At 41.9% G+C, this 21,307-nt stretch overlaps 1 protein-coding gene across 7 annotated transcripts in view; it reads right to left on the bottom strand.

Moving 5' to 3' along the window:
* DOCK9 (dedicator of cytokinesis 9) overlaps nucleotides 1-21,307 on the bottom strand; it is a 283,377-nt gene that overhangs the window by 147,655 nt on the left and 114,415 nt on the right. For 6 of the 7 annotated variants that reach the window (XM_004423131.3, XM_087435895.1, XM_087435897.1 and 3 more), the window contains exon 2: nucleotides 6,731-6,847. In XM_004423131.3, coding sequence (XP_004423188.1) covers nucleotides 6,731-6,847 — 117 coding nt within the window. Of the gene's footprint in view, nucleotides 1-6,730; nucleotides 6,848-12,121; nucleotides 12,236-21,307 lie in introns of those variants that run through there. The other variant, XM_087435898.1, reaches the window with a different exon arrangement.

Below are 21,307 nucleotides of genomic sequence, written 5' to 3'. Positions count from 1 at the left end.
ATAAGCAAATCTTCTAAATCACCTTCTTTTCCTGTTGCATTTCTAGTAAGAAAGAAAGGTTACAATACAGTCCTGCGTTGCTTAAGGACTGGATACATTCTGAGAAATCTGACCTACTCTTTAAACGATCACTCTGGCTACTCTGTTAGGATGGACTGGAGAGACCAAGGATAGGATCAGAAGACTCGATAGCGGGCTCTTGCATTAACCAAAGCAAGGAAGGATAAGGGCTGTGGCCATGGTTATAGCAGTGGGGGTACCAACAGATGACTCTTACTTTTACCCCCACCCCAGCCTATTCCCCATCGTCTGCTTTCCAAATCCTCCTTACTCATCCCCAAGCTGCATCTCACCTGGGCCAACCTGACATTAGCTCCCTCAACCCAATCCACAATCTAAATTTCTCCATACCCAATCCTCTCCTTGCCGTTCAGAGACAGAACTCTCTCTCCTTCCTGAACTCTTCCCCCAAAGACCCTTAATTCCATCCCCAGAGACCCCTAAAGAGCCTTGCTTCAAAACACATCTCCATAATATCTTGTATCTTCAATCTCTTCCTCATTCCTCGACTTCCCTCTCACGTTTCCCCAATCCTGATCAAACCTCTTGTTATTGCCCTGAGTCATGAGGATTCCTTCTCTCTTCTACCATTTAAGTAATGCTGATCTCTGTGCCCCACCCACTCACTTCCTCAGCCCTGGCTGGAAACTTTCTTTGGCAATGAGGTCCTAGTTATCAACTCCAAAGACCTTTCTCCCCACGTCATCAGCAGGAGCGCATGACTGTCTGCTCTTTCCACTGCCTTCTTCAAACTCCTCTCGCTGCCTTCCAGGACCCTGCAGTTTCCTGGTTCTTTTCTGTGCTTTCTGTCTCTGCTTCCTCCCTGCCTTTTTCCTGAGTAAAGGCGCTCTCCAAGACTCAGTCCCCATGGAGGCACTTTCATGCTCTTCAGCCCAGACCTCCCTCTTTAACTCTCTCTTAGGCTGGACTTTTGCATTTCCAACCACTTAAAGGACTCTCAGCACCTGGATGTTCCAATATCTAAACTCAATATTCCTAGAATAAACTCCCATGGGACTCAATTTGTCATGAGACTCGTCACATTCTCCTTATTATTAATATTAATTATCTCCTCTCCTAAGTCTTGAGCAATTTGAAAGCAGGAACCCTGTATTATATTTAACTCTATCTCACAAGGCTGAGCCCTTTGCACAAGTACTATAACTATAAATTAGCAGCTGAATAAATAGACTCTTCAACTCAGTTGATCAGTGCTATCCAAAAAATAAGCTTTTCTTTTTAAGTCATATTTGATAATAAAACAATGATCTGTCACTGTTTTTTGTAATAGTCATTACTTGAACTAGAATTAAAATTCTCATCTCCTGAAGGTCTGGCCAATGTCAATTCAGAAATATTATTTATCCAGATTTTTCAGGTATATTCAATCCTAGACATGAACTAATATCCCAGAAACCACAATATTCATGGAAAATTACCTTGTTGGCCACTGAATTCCGTCTGACAAAAATTTCAAGGAATTTATCAAAAGAATGTTTTTCAATAAAAAGCCCAAAACAAAGTATTGAGAAGATTTTTGGGGCAGCATATAACAAAAAGCGAGGACAAAACACTGGGAAAAAGTTTTTTTCCTTTCAAAAGGACAGATGGGAAATGAGATCAGGGACTTCCAGGTCCTTTGTAAGTAGCGGGGCCTGGCTTCCTTTTCAGGTCAGTGGTTTGTAGATCATTATCAGTCTCATGTAAGTAGAAGAGGAAAAGAAACAGAGGAAAAATAAAAATCAGGATGTTATTTAAAGGGAAATGGATTAACCACATTTTTCTATACAATACTGAGAACACTCTAGGATTATCCTGTATCTAAACATTTCCAAAAGTGAAAATTGCTAGGATTGCCAATTATTAATAATCATTGCTCTGTACTCTCACCTTTTCTTTTAAATTCTCCTGCTGAGAGATTTGATATTGATAACACACCGTGAAATGTCAGTAGGAAGAGCCCCTGAGAAATCACTCCTCGCCTGACTTCACACACAACTTTAAGGGTGATGACCATTTCACATCCGTATAGCACAGAAATCTGTAACAACATGCTCCTTTTTTTAAGTTGTGGTAAAATATACACAAAATTTACCATTAAGGATGATGACAATTTCACATCCAAATCTGTAACATGCTCCTTTTTTTAAGTTGTGGTAAAATATACACAAAATTTACCACATTAACCATTTTTAAGTGTACAGTTCAGTGGCATTAAGAACATTCTCAATGTTACGTCCATCCACAGAACTCTTTTCATCTTGCAAAAATGAAACTCTGTACCCATTAAACAACTCCTTTTTCCCCCTCCCCTAGCGCCTGGCAACCACCATTCTACGTTCTGTCTCTATGAATTTGACTGCTCTAGGTACCTCATATAATTGGAATAACACAACATTTGTCCTTCGGTGACTAGCTTATTTCACTTAGCATAATGTCCCCAAGGTCCATCCATGTTGTGGCATGTGTCAGATTTTCCTTCCCTTTTAAGGCTGAATAATATTCCATTGTATGTATAATACTACAATTTGTTTATCCATTCATCCATCAGTGGACACTTGGGTGGTTTCCACCTCTTGGCTATTGTGAATAATGCTGCTATGAACATGAGCGTACAAGTATCTCTGAGTCTCTGCTTTCAATTCTTTTGGGTACATCCCCAGAAGTGGAATGCAACATGCTCCTTTTATTCCTTCCACACAAACTCTATTCCTTGTTAGTTTATGTCAAAAACCAAAGTCTAATTTTTGTAAAATATAAATGGTATCCATAAATTGCCTTCCAACATCTCTTATTATTTACTACTTTTTCCATTTTCTATCACTTTACATAACTGCACAAACATTAGTAAGCTGTGTAACAAGCCAGGATACAAGAAGCTTACAATCCAGCTGTGGATTCAGCAGATCGATGGCAACAGTTAAGAATGTCACCAGCACCAGCATCATCTGAGAAAGGACTTCCACTTGAAGGAGAATCACGACTGGAAATCAATGGCCAGACCCACATCAAATTCTGTCACTGACAGAAAAGGGAGGAGTCCTGGGCATTACTTTCTGTTATGCATAGATTTGCCATTTCTTAAACTACAACTTAACTTACATTTCTTGGTCTAAAACATTTTAATCATAAAGGTTAGCACCTCTGTCTAATTACCTAGTAAAGTTTACCTACAGTTTACCCATGGAAAAATAAGTTCTCAGACTTAACGCCAGATAAACTTGAGGAGGCCACGAAACTTTAAGGATAAGGTTCATTAGCCACCAGAAAGTGTGCTCCTTTCAAGACTCTATTTCGCCTCTATTTTTTTATTTCAGAAATTATCTAATTTTCACCAAATCAAATCACTGATCAGTCATAAAGTTTTACAATCTAGTCACTGGCACTTCCACATGTGCTCAGTGGTATTCATATTTACTTCTTGAATCAAAGAAAACTACCTAATATTCACAATAATTTCACTAATTTTAAATGAAGCCAGAAGTACCCAACCCTAGCACACAGCATGCAGAGATTATGTGGAGGTGCATGGGTAGGATGTGAGGGCAGAGAGGCACAAACACCTGCCTGAGCCTTCCTCAGGGCCACAGCACAGGTGGTGACATTTGAACATAAAAAGCATAAGAAGCCATTAGTGAAAAGCCCAAGACAGTGTACTTAGGTATTGATGGACACAGTGTAGACAGTAAGCATTAGAGGAATTAGGAGAATGGGGGAAAAAAAATCACTATGGACTTGAATAGCTTCAGAGGTATGAGATTTGAAGTGGCCTTGAAAGTGTAAGAAAGTTATAGAAGGACGAAAAAGAAGAGACGATATTGCTGGCAAGGAGAACCACAAAGCCAAGGCAGAGACCGAAGAGAACAGACCCCAAAGCACCGGGGTCCGATTCTGAACAAAGACTTGCAGTCAGCCAGCGAGGGCTGTATTAGCCATGGCATTCCTGTCCCTGGCTGTGGCAGATAAAATTTTACTTGATAAATATTCTGATGGCTGAGAACTGTCCTTTTGTTTTTTAAAATCCACACTTACTTCATGTTTCTCAGCTTTTTTGTTTTAAACACTCTTCTCCCACCCTTAGGCAAGCACATCCGACAATAAAGCTTCTCTCCAGAAGATTCATTTTCAGAAAACACTTAGACGTCCTCAGGAGCTGACCGATGTCAACACGTGTCCCACTCAAGATGTATCTTCACTCTCCACACTTATATTTTAGAAAATTATCATTCTCAATATATCTGACAGAACTTCACACAAAGCTCTATTATTTTAATAGTTAAATAATATTTTTAATTAGTAAAGGTAGTACTGAAAATCAACCCCCGACATGCATTTTGCTCACTATTTGGCCTATTTCCTAATCAATTTGCTATCTTTTTTCCATATGAAATAAAATACTTTCCCCTCATCTAATTTGTTCCCTCTGTCTCTAATAATACAATGATAATTCCGCTCCTATTCTGCCTAAAAAAATATGGACAGACAGAAGGAATCTGCGGCATTGCCAAAACATTTTGCTCCTTCAGCTAACTAGCAAGTTATTAAAATCACCAAGACAATTTAGGAAAAAAGCAAACTGTAAATAGCCTTACTTGATTAGAATATGGAAGTCTCCAAGAAAACAAATAACAGCATCCAAACTTGAATGGGGCCCATCACAATTACTGTGATGGGGATCAAAGATGAAATTTAAGCTCCTTAATCTTTGGGAAAACTTCCCAAAAACAGAAAACAATACTTGCTCATTCAATCTTGGCCAGCAAAATGTCAGTGGTCTCTTTGCCTTTCCTAGAATATTTGTGCCTGGTATCCCCAGAGAAGTAGTTACAGGTGAACAGGACAAAGCTGTTTTTCTCAAAGTTTCAATCATCTGATTCTACAATTGCTTAAACATCCAGGTTCCTTGTCCCTGGGATAAAAGATGATACTAAATTAACTGTATCTCGTTTCTTTGGTTTGTTTGTTTCTTAAGCATTTTATCTCAGGGCTGCAAACACAACCTTGCATTCTGGGTTGCAAAACTCAAAACAACTTTAATTAAAACCAAAAAGACATACTTCATCCTCAGAGAAACTTGAGATAACCTCTAGCTTCCTCAGAGCACACTACAGGAAAAATATGTCAACATAGAGTATAATTTGTAATCATCTGATTTAACTTCCCATGCTAATAAATTTGTTGCCAAAATCACAGGTGAAAGCATCATTCTGATGCTTCCCTTTATTTGTTCTTTAGCTGAGTAGTCTATTCACGCAATGAAGTTTTCAAAGCATTGTATTTTTAGGCATGATCTGAAAACGTTTATCAGTGGAACATACTTTGGCAGCAGCACACTAACGGTCAATTTCATTTCCGTGGCATTCCTTATTTTTCAGAAAAGAACCAAAGAATAATCATTTTCTCCACATGAATCTCTAACAAGTTAGAAAAAGTGAACATTTGTGAAAATTCTCACCTTTGCTGTAAAGTAGAGACTCAAATTTGGTGGTGGAAAAAACTTCAAGGAATATAATTTAACAATTGTTATTAACATGGAAGTTTCAAAACACAATTCAGTACGCAAATAACTGTACACAGTAGGTTATGTTCTGTGGCATGGGATTAGAAAGAAGGTGGTGGGGGAGGCTTTTAATGTCAAGTATTTCAACAGTGCTTGTTGTCGTTGTTTTTTTAACAAGTATGTAGTACTTTTCAAGTTAAATAACAAAGAATCAATGAAGCTTTAAAAAAAAATAAGGCAGCTCAGTTCACAGAAGACAGGGCTTGGATGGTAATAGCATCAGGTAGAGAAGCATGGAGGTAGAGGAGAAGGAAGTGCCAAGATTAAGTCCCAGGAGAGCAAGGGAAGTAACCAGAACCTCCATATAAACCGAGGTGACTAGGTTGGCAGGCATCTAACACCACTGTATGGGGTTCTTGGAGGAAGAATGTTATTCCGCTCCTCACTAGCCTCAAAGCTCTTGTGGGTCCTTCAGCCACAGGCCATAGTCATAAAGGCTTCACGCAACAATCTAGAGAGCAGCTCACAGCAGAAACTATGCCGAGTCCTCTGCTGGCAGCTATTGAGCTTCAAGGAACAGCACCTGCCACTGCCCCAGAGAGGCAGACGTCAGGACATTCCTGATTATCCCCAAACCCTTCTCTGTGAGCCCACACACAGTTCAGGGCCTCTCTCATTGCAATCTCCCAAAGTGCCATCCCAAAGGGATGCACGACAAAATCCTCCACTGCTCCCCAGCAAATCCCATCCTTAAGACTTAAGGCACTCAGCAAAAACCCTAAATTCCTCTTCAAACAGATCTCATAAGACATAGGAGGCACTTCCGTCCATTAAATCATCCCAGAGTATAGCGCTTCTATTCAAGAGAAAACACACACACACTTGAAAAAAAATACGTGACACATGTGTAATATATATGTATCTGTGCATATATTTGCACATTCATCTCTGCATATATATGCGCAAAAATAATACACTTTAAAAAAACCAACTCACGAAAGAATGCCTGGAAGAATATAATGATATTACTTTTCTCTCTTAAAAACCATCTTCTTTTCTTCTTTTAAAAATCCTAAATTAACTAAAGAAATAATAAATCAATAGACAGAAAAGAATTTTTTTAAAGATCAACCACGTGGTTCTATGTATATAAACCTAAAAGTTATCTACCTGAAAGTCATCATAAGGGAAGAGCAGCATCTCCCTTAAACAATCATTCAGGATCTGTGTCTTCTTCTGGACGATGACATTTTCATAGTCAAGTGGCTCAATTAGCTTTGGCTTTGCCTGGAAGGTAGAAAAGATAAGCAATTAAAATTCTTTTTTTTTTTTTAATAATTTTATTTATTTATTTTTCCCCCCAAAGCTCCAGTAGATAGTTGTATGTCATAGCTGCACATCCTTCTAGTTGCTGTATGTGGGACGTGGCCTCAGCATGGCCAGAGAAGCGGTGCGTCGGTGCGCGCCCAGGATCCGAACCCGGGCCGCCAGTAGCGGAGCGCACGCACTTAACCGCTAAGCCACGGGGCCGGCCCAGCAATTAAAATTGTTATAGATAAATGTAATTTCTTAAGATTAAAGAACTTGATACATTTTACCCTATATTGTTTTTTCCAACTTTTCAACGAGAATGTGTTAGTTTTGCCGTCAGGAAGAATCAGAAACAAGATAAAAGCTGTTTTCAAAGGAACAGAAGACTTTTCATGGTACTCTGTCTACATATAGTTGTGTTCGTTCAGATATTTAAGCACAAAGGAGGCTATGGAGTCTGGTGGAATTTCCAGTCATGTCTTGGGTCACCCATGGCTAGGTCAGCCCCCTTCCAAACCTTAGGCTCTGCCAGAGCTGCCCTGCTTAGGGGTGCAGCCAGTGAAGGCTAGATGCCCACAGTGCCTCCAGCCATGACCCTCCTTTCTTGGCCCAGGGCTTAAAGCATCCACAGGGCTCACTATTTCATGTAAGAATCTACAGAACTCATCTCTGAGTCTTAAAATACCCTTGTCTATGCTGAAATATCTACAACTTACATAAGTAATACCTACACATAGAAAAGTGTGAGCTGGACCAAAACCAGGCAAGCACAGGAGGAAAAAAGTACTACTTAAACAAGGGCTTGTGGGTGAACCTCAAGGAGTAGGAATGGCCATCCCTGGCATGCGCTGAGCAGAAGAAAGAGGCAATGAGCAAGAAGGGAAAGAAAAGTGAAAATATGCTTTTTCTAGCTATTTCCAAAGTTCACCTTCTCAGTAAAAATCTCTTTTATCTATTGCCAGTCATTGCCATGGTGTTAACTGATCACTTCCCACGAGGAAGGCACTAACTGGGCTAGGTTGGGGATAAAGATACAGATTCAACTAACTATAGCACAGTATGTCAAGTGCTAAAATAGGCATACACACACACACACAAACACAGAGCATGATTATTTTTTGAAACTATTATTAAAAAGCATCTGATATTCATAATCTCAACAAATGCTATATATATCAAAATGACAATTAATATATTAAAAACATCTAGTATGTGGGGCCGTCCCAGCGGCGCAAGCGGTTAAGTGTGCGTGCTCCGCTGCGGCGGCCCGGGGTTTGCCGGTTTGGATCCCAGGCGTGCACTGACGCACCGCTTGGCAGGCCATGCTGTGGCGGCGTCCCATACAAAGTGGAGGAAGATGGGCACAGATGTTAGCCCAGGGCCAGTCTTCCTCAACAAAAAAAGAGGAGGATTGGCAGATGTTAGCACAGGGCTGACTTCCTCACCAAAAAAAAAAAAAAAATCTGGTATGTAGCATTTAAATTGGGTACTGTGACTGAGGCTGCTCCATGTTTCTAAAATCTGTCTCGCTTCCTTCCAAATACAGCTAGACTGCATTTCCCAGCCTGCCCGTGGTTAGGTGTGGCCATGTCATGGTCTTCTGGCCAATGGCATGTGAGTGGAAGGGAGGTGGCCATTGCCAAGCCTGGCCCAATATAGCCTCTGCCATAGACTGAACGTTTGTGTCTCCCCCAAATTCATATGTTAAAACCTAATTCCCAGTGTGATGGAATTAGGAGATGGGGCCTTTGGGAGGTGATTAGGTCATGAAAATGGAGCCCTCATGAATGGGATTAGTGCCCTTGTAAGAGAGACCCCCAAGAGCTTTCCTGCTCCTTCTGCTATGTGAGGACACAGTGAGAAGCCGGCCTTCTTTAAACAGAAAGTGAGCCTCACAACACACCCAATCTGCCAGCACCTTTATCTTAGACTTCCCAGCCTCCAGAACTGTGAGAAACAAATATCAGTTGTTTAAGCCATTCATTCTGTTATATTCTATTACAGTTGCCCAAACTGACTGAGACAGTCTCTCTTGCCTCCTCTCTCTCTCTACTCCCGTCTGCCAGCAGCATTGACTCAGGAGGCCCGAGGAGAGGGTGGAGCCCCAAGATGGAATGAGTCAGGATCCTGAATCACCCTGCAGAATGCTGCCTGCTTAAAACAGGGGCTGAAATAAGGGAAGAACTAAAACATGCACTGTGTTAAGTCACTGAGACTCTGGAGCTGTTTCCTGAAGCAGTCAGCTTGCTCTGCCTATATACATTTAATGCTCATATTTAACTTAAATTACTTGATTTAAGTAGACTCTACAAAAGGTTTTGATGAGCTAAGAAAAACAAGTGCCCAAACAAGTGTACAATTATTATAATTAGGTAAAATATATATTTATGGGCAGAGACTAAAAAATATGCAATATCAAAAAAAATTAAAGCTATCAGTGAAAGTGTAGATAATTTCTTTCTATAAGATATTTGTAATGTTACAGTTTTTACAATCAAAAAAGGGGGAAAAAAGATTTATACAAAGTATTTTTAAAGTAAGAATTGCCACAAAAAATAACAAAAATATTCTCCATAATATTTTAATTCAACTTAAATGATTTGCTCCATTATTTTAGTTTGTTACACTGTATATAGTAATCAGTCTATAAGTGCTTATTGACAAAATGAATGGATGTCATGATTAGTAACTTTTTCCTTAGGAACCATGACTATAATCCTAATAAAACCCAAAGATGCACATAGCTTTCCACAATGACAGAGTTCAGTATTCTGACAGCTGAACTTCCATTACCAAGAGTTCAGAAGGAGAGACACTGCAGGATGGGACACACACTGCATTCTCCCCTGCTCTATGTAGCATCCAGCACATGACTGCCAGCCAGCCAGGAGACTCCATAGAGGGTGACCTAGTCCTTCACTTCATCCCTGGGTTGCTTCCATAGGCACGGGCTGGGTTGGTGGAACCCTCAGCTGAATCCTTTGCACAAGGGCCATCCAGGCCACAAGGTAAAGTCAGTCGGCTTGTCAGAAAACACTGCCACAATGGTAGCCCGTGTTAGAAGAGGATGAAGGAAAGGACACTGCTGAGAAAGGGGCTTTTCTTAGGCTCCAATGTTTTGGGGTTTTTTGCCTTGCTCCTACAGCACAGCAGCCAGTGGGGGTTTTCTGTGAGAGACCCAGAGCTTCACACCCTTCAGAAGTTGCACAGGCACCCCAGCGGGTGGTTCCCCCGCCTCCAGGTCCAGCCTGCAGCACCTCAACAAACTTCTCCTCCATCCAGCAGACCAGAGCCACACTCCCTCCACCCAGGCCTGAATACAAGTGAGGGGTCTTCCGAGTTTGTTCTTTCCTTGGGTCTCTGCTCTCTAAATAGTCTTACATTCTTAGAGCAGGAGTTGGCAAACTTTTTCTATAAAGAACCAGAAAGTAAATACTTTACGCTTTGCCGTTGTTATGGTTTCTGTCACAACTAGAAAACTCTGCCATTGCAGGGCAAAAGCAGCCATAGACAGTAAGTAAATGGACATGGCGGTGTTACAATAAAACTTTATTTACAAAAACAGGCAACAGCCAGATTTGGTCCAAGGGCCACAGTTTGCTGACACATGCTTTAGAGTTATCTTTACCCCCTAATAGTTAATCCTCTTTTTACCAATCTAATAATTCTTTATATTAATTTTCTATGTTCAATTAACTGATGTGTTTCCTGTCTCTGGACTGATACAGACAGTACGTTTACAACTTCTTAAATGTATTTAAATGATTATTTCTCACTTATTTGACTAAACTTGGATTGTCTAAAAGGCTTAATCAATGAAAACTATAAAAAAAATTAATAGGTCAGTTTTGCCTATTTAGACATGAAATAATGCTTTTGTTAATTAGATGAATTATCATTTTGGCCTGAAGGTATCCTGGAAGTATTTAATCACAGAATGTAATGCTGTAGATATTAGGATTACCTTGCTTTTGTGTGCCACTGTTAATTTTCAAGGTGTTTTCACATAGATGATCACACTTAATCCACTGTTAAATTAATTAAACAAAGAGGCCATTAGACTGAGGTGGCTCGAATGCCACGGCGGCCTATGTAAGCAAACCAAAATCTAAACCTGTAAATGCCTCAAGGTTATGAAATTGAAACCTAAGGACAACCAATCACAAACAGCCAAGTAGGCTTTAAGCTGCAGCCAATCAATCATTTCCTTTCTTCACTTCCCCACTTTTTCTATACTATAAGTCTCTCCCCAGCTCCTGTGGGCAGAGCACTCCTAACCACATCCGGTCTGGTGCTACCCTATTTGAATCAATTTTTTGCTCAAATAAACTCTTAAAATGTCTTATATGCCTCAATCTATCTTTTAACACCACTTAACACCACTATAAGGTAGGCATGGAAACATCACTCCATTTTACTGAGTCTGGAACCTGAGGATCACAAGTTGAGCTAATTGCCTGAAGTGTCCCGCCAAGGAACCAGCAGATTGGATTAGAACGCAATCTTCTGTCCAACAGAACTCTTTCTTCTCCAGGCTGCCCTGTTAATGGTCTGTGCTCACCAATGCTCAACCATTGTAAATGCGTGGAGAGTTTACAAATCAACGTTTCTGTTAAAGCCTGATGACGCATGTTAACCAGGAAAGCCCACAGGATGGATTTCAACAATAAGGAAAGCTCATTGAAGAATGACCCGTCTTTTTTGGTCTCAAGGATTGTGAAGATTTGAAACTTGTACAAATCCTTAGTTCGTTTAATGAAATTAAACTCCTAGAGACCTGACTGGGCAGAGGTCTTCAGCAGCTGCAGGGAACACTGTCCAGATAGAACCACTGACTCCAAGGAAAGGGGTCAACTGAGAGCAACTTGCCTGCTACCTAAGTTAACAAGGCAAAAAGCTCTTGCTGCAAACTCAAATAACTGGCACAATGCTCCCCTCTTTATGTGGCCTTTACAGGGAGGAAAGAAAGAAACTATCAGAGGAGAGAGGCTGAGAATGGAGATTGGTGAGGGAAGACAGGTAAAGGGACAAAAAGGAGAGGGGACAGGAAGGGACAAAAGGGACAGACCCCTGGGGTGGGGAAGGCAGAAGATGCAGAGGTGGAGGAAACATAAGTAGGAAGATAAAGATAGAAAAGGAAGATACAGAAAGAAATCACAGAAGAGAGGGGCTTGGGATCCCTGAGGTGGGCCCGTGGGAAGTCATACCTCTACACCTACTCAACTGTGAGTGGAGAGTATAACCACCTACTTGCCACTCTTCTTTAAGCTGATGATTCACTGGTTACAGCTGTTCACTGTTCTTCAGCTCCACTGAGTTTTTCCAGGTGCTCATGGGACTGGGGGGCAGCCCACTAGAGTAGGGAACTGACTGCTGACAGGAACATCACACTAACAGCAAAATGAAATTAGGCTAATTACCAGACTGCCAGTCCCCCACTCCTGGTTTAGAAGAAAGAGGCTTAGCACAGATCTGGCACACGGCCTTGGTTTTAAAGCCATCTCAACACACAAATTCAATCTTTCTCCTGGTTTCACGGCTCCAAGAGCTAAGTTCTTGATTTTCTATCTTCAAAAGAAAGACTCTGGGCCCAGAATTACCCAAATCAACCAATGGCATAGGTTGATTTGCTCCTAGGCCATCAGAACCACTATGTTTTGAAACCCCGAGAATTCACCAGTTTGAATTTTAAATATTCAAGGACGCTGTGTTTCCCTAAGCACGATGGGGCTCAGCCAGCTCCTGAGTCTGCGACATTCAGAATTTACACAGTGCGAGATTATACTGCTTTTATAGGGTGTGAAAAATGTAACTCCATCTATACACAAGTCCTTCAGCTTTCTCTCCCATTTAGAGGTTAAAAGTCCTTATCTGTGAATATTCATTTCTCAGGTTATTATGAAATCAGGAAGAAAGAGGACTGTGGTACTTTTAATCCACAACAGTCTACAACAGTGGTTCTCAAAGTGGGGTCCCAGGAATAGCAGCATCAGCATCACCTGGGAAGTTGTAACAAATGTAAATTCTGAGGCCCCACCCCAAACCTGAATCAGAAGTTCCAGGGGTAGGGACCAACTATCTGTGCTTGAACAAGCTCTCCAGGGGATTCTGAAGAAGACTTAGTCTATAATGATGCCCCAGAAACTGTGTTAGAATTTGTAAATTCAGGGATGAACAAGGAACAAGCCCAGTGCTGAGTTTCTTGACCTCCTTGGGATTACAGACCCCTTTGAGAACCTGGGCCGACCTCCCCCCCAGAAATGTACATACACGTCACTTTCCAAATTTTATACACAGTTTTGGGAGGAGACTTGTCATTCCCTGGAGAATAGCCATGGGACTGACTGAAGGCACCCTGGACTAGTAGGAGAGGCAGGCTTGCAAACGTTTCACTCATTATCGTGAGAGGTGCTGGCGGGAGTTAAATGCAGAGGTTAAGGGAGGAGATCGAGCCAATTGCCGTCCATGGGCTGTGGAGTTTCCTCACCTCACCAAGGAGGTGATGCTTCACGAGCGCAGAAGGAAGAAGGAGAATTCTTCAGGTGCGCAAAGCTTTAAACTCCTTAACTTGACAACACAGTCCTCTTTAGCTGGGCAGATGTGAGGGTTCCAGTCACGTCTCTAACCCAGGGCCCATGACACAAGAAATGCGCTTCACCGTTTCTGACGTGATCCTGCTCCTGTCACCCCCCTCACACCTCTACACCTGTCACAACCCTACGGCTACAGCAGGCAGCAGCTACAAATGTTTCATCTTAGCAGAAGAATCCTTCCTCTAAAAAACAAATCTCATAGACAAACATGCCAAAGAAGTTCAAGTCGAGTTGCTTTAGCCCCAGGGCCTATAGTACTTGGCCACATAACTGAGGCGTCACCTCCTTCAACCCATTAAAAGGTAGCCTCTCCTTTCTCTCACTGCTGTACCCCTGGTCAGTAGCAGTCCTAGGGTGCAGTTCTTTCTGTCCTGGACTGAAATGACCCCTGAATAGCTCACCTCCTCGACTAGTAGTGCCATGGGGCAGGGCTGTGTCTCGTTATCTCTGTGCCCCCTCAGCACATGGCCCGGGACCCAGAGATGTATTGACTGTGAGGTTAATAAAGCTTAACGCCCCTCACTTGCATGGACCCCTCTGCAGGCCTCAGGAGGGGCCCCATACACATTCCGGTATAGTTTGATTGTTGCTCAGCACCTTGACTTAGGAAGATTTGCAGGAACACGCCCACTGTGTCAGTCCACCCCGCGTCAAAACTCGTGACATGTAGGTGCAGCGTGAGGGGCCATATCGCAATACAGACACGTCCCAAGGTGCCTGGCCCCAGAACTGCTTGCAGGTATTTGAGATTAGTCATTGCACAAACTGAGAATGCCTCAAAATCATGCAGCTCAAACATGAAAGAAACTGAATAGAGGTTTATCCAATTCTAAAAATTTATGTGATGTTACCAAACGTTGTGAAGCTAGAAGCAACTTTTCTAAGCTATCATTAATAAAATACAAATTTTGACTAATCACGCTAAGGGAAAGACTAAATGATCTACTCTTGCAATACAGAATGATAACACAAAATCATAATCATATGAAGAGGTGATAAGAGTATGAAGCCCAAAAATGTAGGGAAGAAAGTATTATTGAGGTGTGTCAAGAGGTTCACCGATAAAAATACGCTGTTTTCCTGGATTTCTGATGTTTATGGTTTGTTAGCTCTTTAAAATTTGTAATTTGTTGTGATTTCTTTTCAAATTCTAAATAAATATTCACTTCCATGTCTCATTCTGTATTTATGATTTTGAATGATTTTTCTTAATCAAGGCCCCCAAAATTCTATAAACTTCATCTCTCACAAAACCTGGATCTGCCCTGATAAGGCCATATATACCACATGGATACTGACCCAAGGGAAGGCAGTATAGTACAGTGGTTAAGAAAGCCGAGCTGTGCAGTTATGTGGGGCTATTATTGGGCTCCACAGAGTTAGTTCATGTAACATGCTTTGCAGAGCCTAGCAAACAGTAAGCACATAATAAATGTAGTTATTATTACTATTACTATTAAATGTGTTGCTTGCATGACAATAATCTTAGAGTTTTTTTGAGTGAGTGCTCCATGTACATTTAATTTTACCAATCTGTTTACAAAAACTTTCTTCCACCCTCCAGGAACATATGAAATAAAACCAACAACAATGGCAGGGACTTGCACAAAGAAGGAAAAACAAAAGACCACACATAGAGGAAACTGTATAATAAATAGAGATGACACTGGAATTCAGGGACTGAGCCCAAAATAAACACAAATAGAAGCTTACATTATGAACTAAACTGAGTACAGATGAAGTCTGTGTCAGGAAGGACTCAGAAGATCAACAGCTGGGGAGTCAGGGTGGACATACAGCACTGTAGACCACCCCCATTAGGGCAGCTCCATGAGAGCAGCAGGGTCTAAGACTCGAAAGAGGAAGGAGGCAGGCGGTAAACCCCGAGGGAGGGATGCTGCTCACAGAGGGTTATGTGGCCCTTACCCAGGGGAGAAAATGGAGGCAGACTCAACTAGGGAGTCTGGGAGGCCGGGGGCTCACAGAGAGTTTTCTAACAAAGAATCAAAACCCTGTTTTCCATGGAAAAGACCTAGAGGAATGGCCTGAGGCCAGGGCCACATGATCAGAATGGTGGAAAGAAGGAGCTCTGTCTCAAGGGACAACATGGGCACAGGTTAGCCACTGATACCGAGGCCCCACCAGTTCCCGTCTACTAGTCAAAGCAGCAGGCAGCACGGCAAACCTCCAGTGATCATGTGGCCCTCATGGGTGCCAAAGAGCATGATCCACATGCCCTCCCCACTGGCTTCTCTTTGAGGCTCTCTGAACTCACTCCCTCCCACAGCATTTGCTGCTTTGGTTCTGGCTGCTCAATATCCATGCAAATTGAAATTCCAGATCCACAGGCAACCAGAAGCCATGGAATCTTCTCAGCGCCAGGAAAATGAGATTCCTCTGGAATCCAGCAGAACTGGAAAGCATCAGCCCACAAATGAGTTCAATTTTTGCCAAACATGTATGAAGCCTCAAAAACCATGGGAAGAGCTAAGTAAAAAGGCTTACCGATCCCACTGCTCTTCCTTCTGACATGATAGCTTCCCGTGTACTTTCTAGTCATTTCTTGCTTTTGTGTCTCTGGTAATTAAATGTTCACACAAGCTGAAAAACTGAATGCCACTTCTTGAAATAGCAAACTAAGGAAATGGCAACTCTTGGAGCATTCTATTTTAAGAAATGAGAAATTCATCGTTTCTGCTTATAAAGAATTTAGGGCTTCTTTAATTTATCTGCATGGTTATAAAAGCTACTTGATTGACTGAGATAAAAATCCTTCATGAAACTTGGTCTCTTTTTAACACGGTGTGCTTCTTAACATTGCCAACAGGACGCTAGCTAGCACTGCTGCTGGGGAGGGGGACAATGCAGCTTGTGATAAGGAAGGGGCTTGTGAAGCCAGATGTTAATCAGTGTGGCCCCACGAGCCTTCCTGCACTACCATCCTGCACACAACTCTCACTCACTGCATACTCCCACCAGCAACTTCTTAAAGTTGTCAACTTTGAAGGAAGAATCCTCATTTTCCCATAACTGGGGTGGGCACAGGAAATCAGCGGCTGCCTCTCTTTTTCGTGTGCAAACGTCATTAGCAGTTATGTGTTCCTTCTCTCCAGAGTTTTACTGAGCCTGTCCCCGTGCACTCTGCCAGGTTCTGGGACACCAAGATAAAAAGGACACAGTCCTTGCCCCCAGAAAGCTCACAATCTGGATGGGAGACAGATGTGTGAACAATTAGAACAGAATGACTGACAGCAATGGGAACCCAGAAGTGGCATCTGACCCACTAGAATGAACCTGACTTCCCCCCAGCTGCATTACAAGCTCCACGAGGTTAAAGATTTCTCTATTTTATTCACTGCTACCTGCAGCACCTAGAACAGCACCTGGCATAGCACAGGCATTCAATAAATATGTGCAGATGAGTGAAGGAATCCAACAACATGCATGCTTCTTAAAGGACGTTGTTAGAGCTGAGTCTAAGAGATGAATAGTCAGCCAGCATTCAGGGTGGATTGGGGATTCATTGCTGAGAAAATGGATAGACACCAGGGAACGTGTTCATGGATGGAACTAGATTTTGGGGGACTTGAAATTTGTGTAATCGGAAGGGGAAGGGGTTTAAATAATACAAAATAATGAACATAAAGTTGCTGGAGTCCCTTCCAGGGCCTTGGAAGGGAAACTGAAACTGAAGCTTCATTAGCTTCAGGATAAATCCTCCTCTGAGCACGGTGAATTAGGGAAGTGGGAAGGAGTTCGGAATAGCTGGGGCAGAGCTGCATAAAGGGTGCGGAGTGGCACCAGGCCAAGGGCTTGGGGCACCAGCCTCCAGGGTGCTACAGCATCACTGAAAACCCAATGTGATGGAGAAAACTACATTTATGAGAACTCCTTTCTCAAAGGATACTCTATGCGGCTACAAAGAATACATGAATAAGCTACCTGAAATGGGCAGCATTACTCCCAGACAGACATGTCTGAGAAACAATGGATGGTTAACCACAGGGCCATGGTTTCTCTGAATGGGTGAGCAACACTGCAGTCAGAGAACAGCAGCTCTGAACAATGGGCCCCACTCCACCTGTGCCTCAGGCAGCCCTCAGTCTCTCCTCTAAGATAGTAAACAAATATTTAAATAGCACCTGTTTGAGGGAGTACCAATGATTAGCTCACCTGTGGTGCCCACATTTCCCAAAGCCACCCCTGGACTACAGCCTGTGGTGAAAGATGAGGCCAGAGTGGCAGAAAGGCCACATTGAGAAGGGCCCTAAGGAAGCCAGCAAACTGGTGCAGGAGCAAGGAGACTGAGAGACATAAAACTAGGTCCTGTACCATCCTCCAGCAGAGGAAAATGACCTCCCATCACCTTGTAATAGACACGCTCTTCTTCCTTTAACCCAGAACATTAAAGCATAGGAGACAATGATAATCAAAGTATAACAACATTCTCCTTCAGTAATACATGTTCTTCTCCAGATTGTTCATCGGTGTGTGCAGGAACAATGGTCTCAGCAGTTGTTTAGAAGCATGCTTATTTAAAAGGAGCAGGAGGCGCAGTAATATTAGAACTACCATTGTGTGTGCAAACATCAGAACCTGAGGTTATCTGGTCTAGCCCTCTCGTCTTACAGACAGGGAAACCCGGGAGCATGGGAGTTAAGAGACTGTCCTGGGGTCCCAGTAGGAGCTGCTGGCAAAGCTGGGCCTGGATCCCAGGTCTCCTGACTCCTGATCCATGCTCTTCCTCTCGGCCCCTACATTTTAATTTTTGCACTTTCATTAACAACGTGCACTAGCATATAGTATGAAAAACTGTAGGAAAAAGAGAAACTTATCTAAGCTTGGATTGAGAAGCAAGCTCAAACCTGAGCATTAAACCACAACAGTTAATGAACTGGGGAACGTTTAGAAGAACACGTAATGAACACCAAACTTGCAGGCATCTAAATATATTTCTCACGCTGAAATGTGATGTTATCCTCAGAACAGAATAACACCAAGAATGACACACTTGTGAATAGTTTTTTATGTTATAAACACTGATAAGATGCTGAATTTCCTTTTTATCCAGCACTAAAAAAAGCACTCAAATAAGAGAACTTGTCACTTAACAAAGATTTTATTTAATTAGGCATGTCAGTACTAGCAGAACTCGGATACTCAAAATCAATCAACTTGATGGAAGGAAAAGAGCTCGGGTTTTGAATTTATCTTTTTTATAAATAACTGTGGTTTTCTAAAATTATCTTATCACTAAAACGAACAGACTTAAAGACTATGAAAAACTGTCAAATCAATAGCATCTAGAAAATGGCGTATGAAAAACATAATAATGAAAATTGAGGTAATAATAATACTGATAGTGAAAACACACCTTACTGCTTGCATTTAGTCAGCTGTGCTCAATGGGGAAGCTGCAGAGAATGCCAATGAAAAGAGGAAGGGATTAGGGACTTCCTCCATGCCCCGTGCCCAGGGAGCACGAGGAAAGAGCTGAGTGGCATGGGGATATAGCCCTTGCAGACAGTGCCTCAAGTGTCTTCTACCCCGACATGGGGCATGGGCTAAGAGAGGCAAAGAAGGGTGTAAGGAGAACAGAGAGACAACAGGCAAGAGGCAGGCTCAGAATGTATCTCTCACACACACATCCAGCCCAGCGTCTGATTCTGCCTGCCATTTCTTCATATGTGAAAAGGGATAATGAAAGCAAAAAAGAAAAAGACTTTTAATCTACACTACAGATTCTTTTCCAGCCAATAATTTTCCCCTCTTTTTTAGCACTATGGCCTGAAATTTAATTCTTCCTATGTCAATAAAAGCTATTTTTGGAGCTCTGAAATGAAGAGATGAAGTAATTAAGCTAAAAGACTCTAAAAGCCAGATTTGGTCACATTTCAAAACAACTTACTTTAGGCTACTTATTTGAAGATATTGGGGGGGAGGGATGGAATATTCACAACACATATCTGGTTCACAAAAGTTTCTGCATACTTTATTGCCAGAAAGGCAGTTTGGAGACCAGTTAAGGGCAGGTGTGGGGAGTTAGGACTAAAATCCTGGTTCCAGAAATGTTTACTACTGTTGGAGGTGGTGACAGGTAGACTGGGGTTCATTAGACCAGTCCGGGGGTTCTCAAAGTGTGGTCTGCAGACCAGCAGCATCAGCATCACCTAGAACTTGCTAGAAATGCACATTCACTCCAGACCTGCTGAATCAAAAACTCCAGGGGTGGGACCCGGCAACCTGGGGTTTAACAAGCCTCCAGGTGACTCTCACGTCCACTCAAGTCTGAGAACCACTCTACTAGTCTATCTACTTTTGCGTATGTTTGAGAATTTCATATTACAAAGGATTTTTAAAAAAATCCTGGCTCCACTGCTTATTGTGTATGTGGCCTTTGGACAAGTTACTAAATCTCTATATCCACATCTGAAAATGGGAAAGTAACAATTTCTCTTACCATCATCCCAGGATTACTCAAGGGTTTCAATACACAGTGCCTGGTACAGAGAGGAACTCACCAAATGGTGGTTATGGGATCAAAAATAGTTACATGTCATTCAGATACAAGAGAATTTCTGCCCCCACAACACACACATGCCTTTGCTGGATCACACACATATTATCTCATTAAACCTCCCCAAAACTCTGTATGGTTGTATCATCACCATTTCACAGAGGAGGAAACTGAAGCTCAGAGGGGTTAAATGAATTAATGAAGGTCACACAGATGGTGACCCTTGGGTCTCCTGGCTCCAAGCCCAGGACCTTTCCCATCACCCATCAGCAATAACCATGATGGAATTTCAGAGTTCTAGAACAGGAAGCACTTCCCTAATGCTTCCATTTCTCTTTGTATGAGAAACACATAACACTGCTCCACACTGTGATGCTTCAGAGCCTCCACACCTCCAGGGAGGACAGAAGTCGGAGGCTTTCTGCCCAGCTCTGAGATCTGGAAATGTAAGCTGCATTGAACCCCCAGGCTCCAGGATCTCACCAAGGGAGAGATAAAAGGCAGAGTCCTTTCCTGAAGGATACTCATTTTCTACCTCAAGAATTAAAAATCATACCCCAAAATACTAAATCTTCTTGAAGAACCAATTTGAATGCTGGGACACATATTAATAATTAGGTAGTATTTCATTTACTTGACCAATAAAGAGTTCAAGGACACGATCTTTGCAAGGAGAACCCCACCTTACACTTAAATCACGCATTTTTGCCCCAGAGATTCACAAACATGGTACCCCATCCAATGACTCCCCCCCCCCAAAATGACGACTCTCTGTTTTGAGGCATTTAAGCTATGAAATGTGTAAGTTTAAAGACCTACACTGTTCAATGCAGTAGCTACTAGCCACATGTGGCTATTCTGAATTCAGATATGCTGTAGGTGTAAAACAGACACCAAATTTCAAAGACTTAGTATGAATAAAAGAAAGTACAATACCTTGATATTTTTATAAGGATTAAATGCTGAAATGATAATATTTTGGGAATACTGGGTAAAAATTACAGTATTAAAATTAATTACACCTATTTCTTTTTACTTTAATTTGGCTACTAGAAAATTTAAAATTACATATGTGGCTGATGTTCTATTTCTATTAGATGGCACTATTATAGACTTTTAACATATAGGTAGTTTTTTAAACTTCTTGGCAAAACAAAGGACAGACCATTTCCTGAATTTTTTTTTCTTGGAGAGACAAAACAAATTTTGGAAAAACTACTACATTAGAGGCAAAGCAGTCAGGTCTGGTCTTGGTTAAGTAAAGCAGGCGACCTGTGTTGTTCAGCGTTGGTAACAGGCCCTTCCTTTCCTAACTCTCTCCCCCAG

The sequence above is a fragment of the Ceratotherium simum genome, chromosome 10, assembly GCF_057802395.1.
Source record: "Ceratotherium simum simum isolate JZ-2026a chromosome 10, ASM5780239v1, whole genome shotgun sequence".
Taxonomy (NCBI): domain Eukaryota; kingdom Metazoa; phylum Chordata; class Mammalia; order Perissodactyla; family Rhinocerotidae; genus Ceratotherium; species Ceratotherium simum.
Note: the sequence above shows the minus strand (reverse complement) of the source record. Positions and strands in the feature narration are given on the sequence as shown.